Here is a 440-nt window from a genome sequence, read left to right as displayed (position 1 = left end):
GTTGGAGGGGAACCGGCACCACCAGCACCCCGGGGCGGCCTGAGTGGGGCAGAGAGGGACTGAGCCAGAGCCGAGGCTGGGGGAGACATGAGCCCCACCCCACGCCCTGCACTGCTGGGGGTCCCCATCTCACCTGCAGCGTGGAGACGAACTGGATGGTGCTGACGAGGGCCAGGGAGGTGCCTGCTGCAAAGTTGAAGCGAATGGTCTCCAGGAAATGGGTCGCATCGATCTTTATGTCCACAAACACGTAAAGCATCTTCAGCCCCTTTGTGGCATCGATGGGAACTGGTGAGAGGAAGAGAGAGGGTGTGAGTTTGGGGTACACCCAGGGCCACAGTGAGTCCCAGGGGATCCAGCATGTTGGCGGGGCTCCCTGTGTCCCAAGTGCCTTGGTGCGGGCTGGCCGGGGTGGGCTGTGCCATACCTCTGCCCATGCT

At 63.0% G+C, this 440-nt stretch overlaps 1 protein-coding gene across 1 annotated transcript in view; it reads right to left on the bottom strand.

The window, feature by feature from the left end:
- The window catches only part of DPH1 (diphthamide biosynthesis 1), a gene marked incomplete at its 5' end in the record, with an annotated part of 5,107 nt that extends 4,819 nt beyond the window's left edge, over positions 1-288 (bottom strand). The window contains one exon of the mRNA XM_010132154.1: positions 134-288. Within this exon, the coding sequence (XP_010130456.1) occupies positions 134-288 (155 nt within the window). The remainder of the gene's footprint in view (positions 1-133) is intronic.
- Between the last annotated feature and the right edge of the window lie 152 nt (positions 289-440).

Source organism: Buceros rhinoceros, unplaced genomic scaffold (genome assembly GCF_000710305.1).
Source record: "Buceros rhinoceros silvestris isolate BGI_N320 unplaced genomic scaffold, ASM71030v1 scaffold27072, whole genome shotgun sequence".
Classification (NCBI taxonomy): domain Eukaryota; kingdom Metazoa; phylum Chordata; class Aves; order Bucerotiformes; family Bucerotidae; genus Buceros; species Buceros rhinoceros.
The sequence above is the reverse complement of the archived record's forward strand: the minus strand, read 5'-3'. Positions and strand labels throughout refer to the sequence as shown.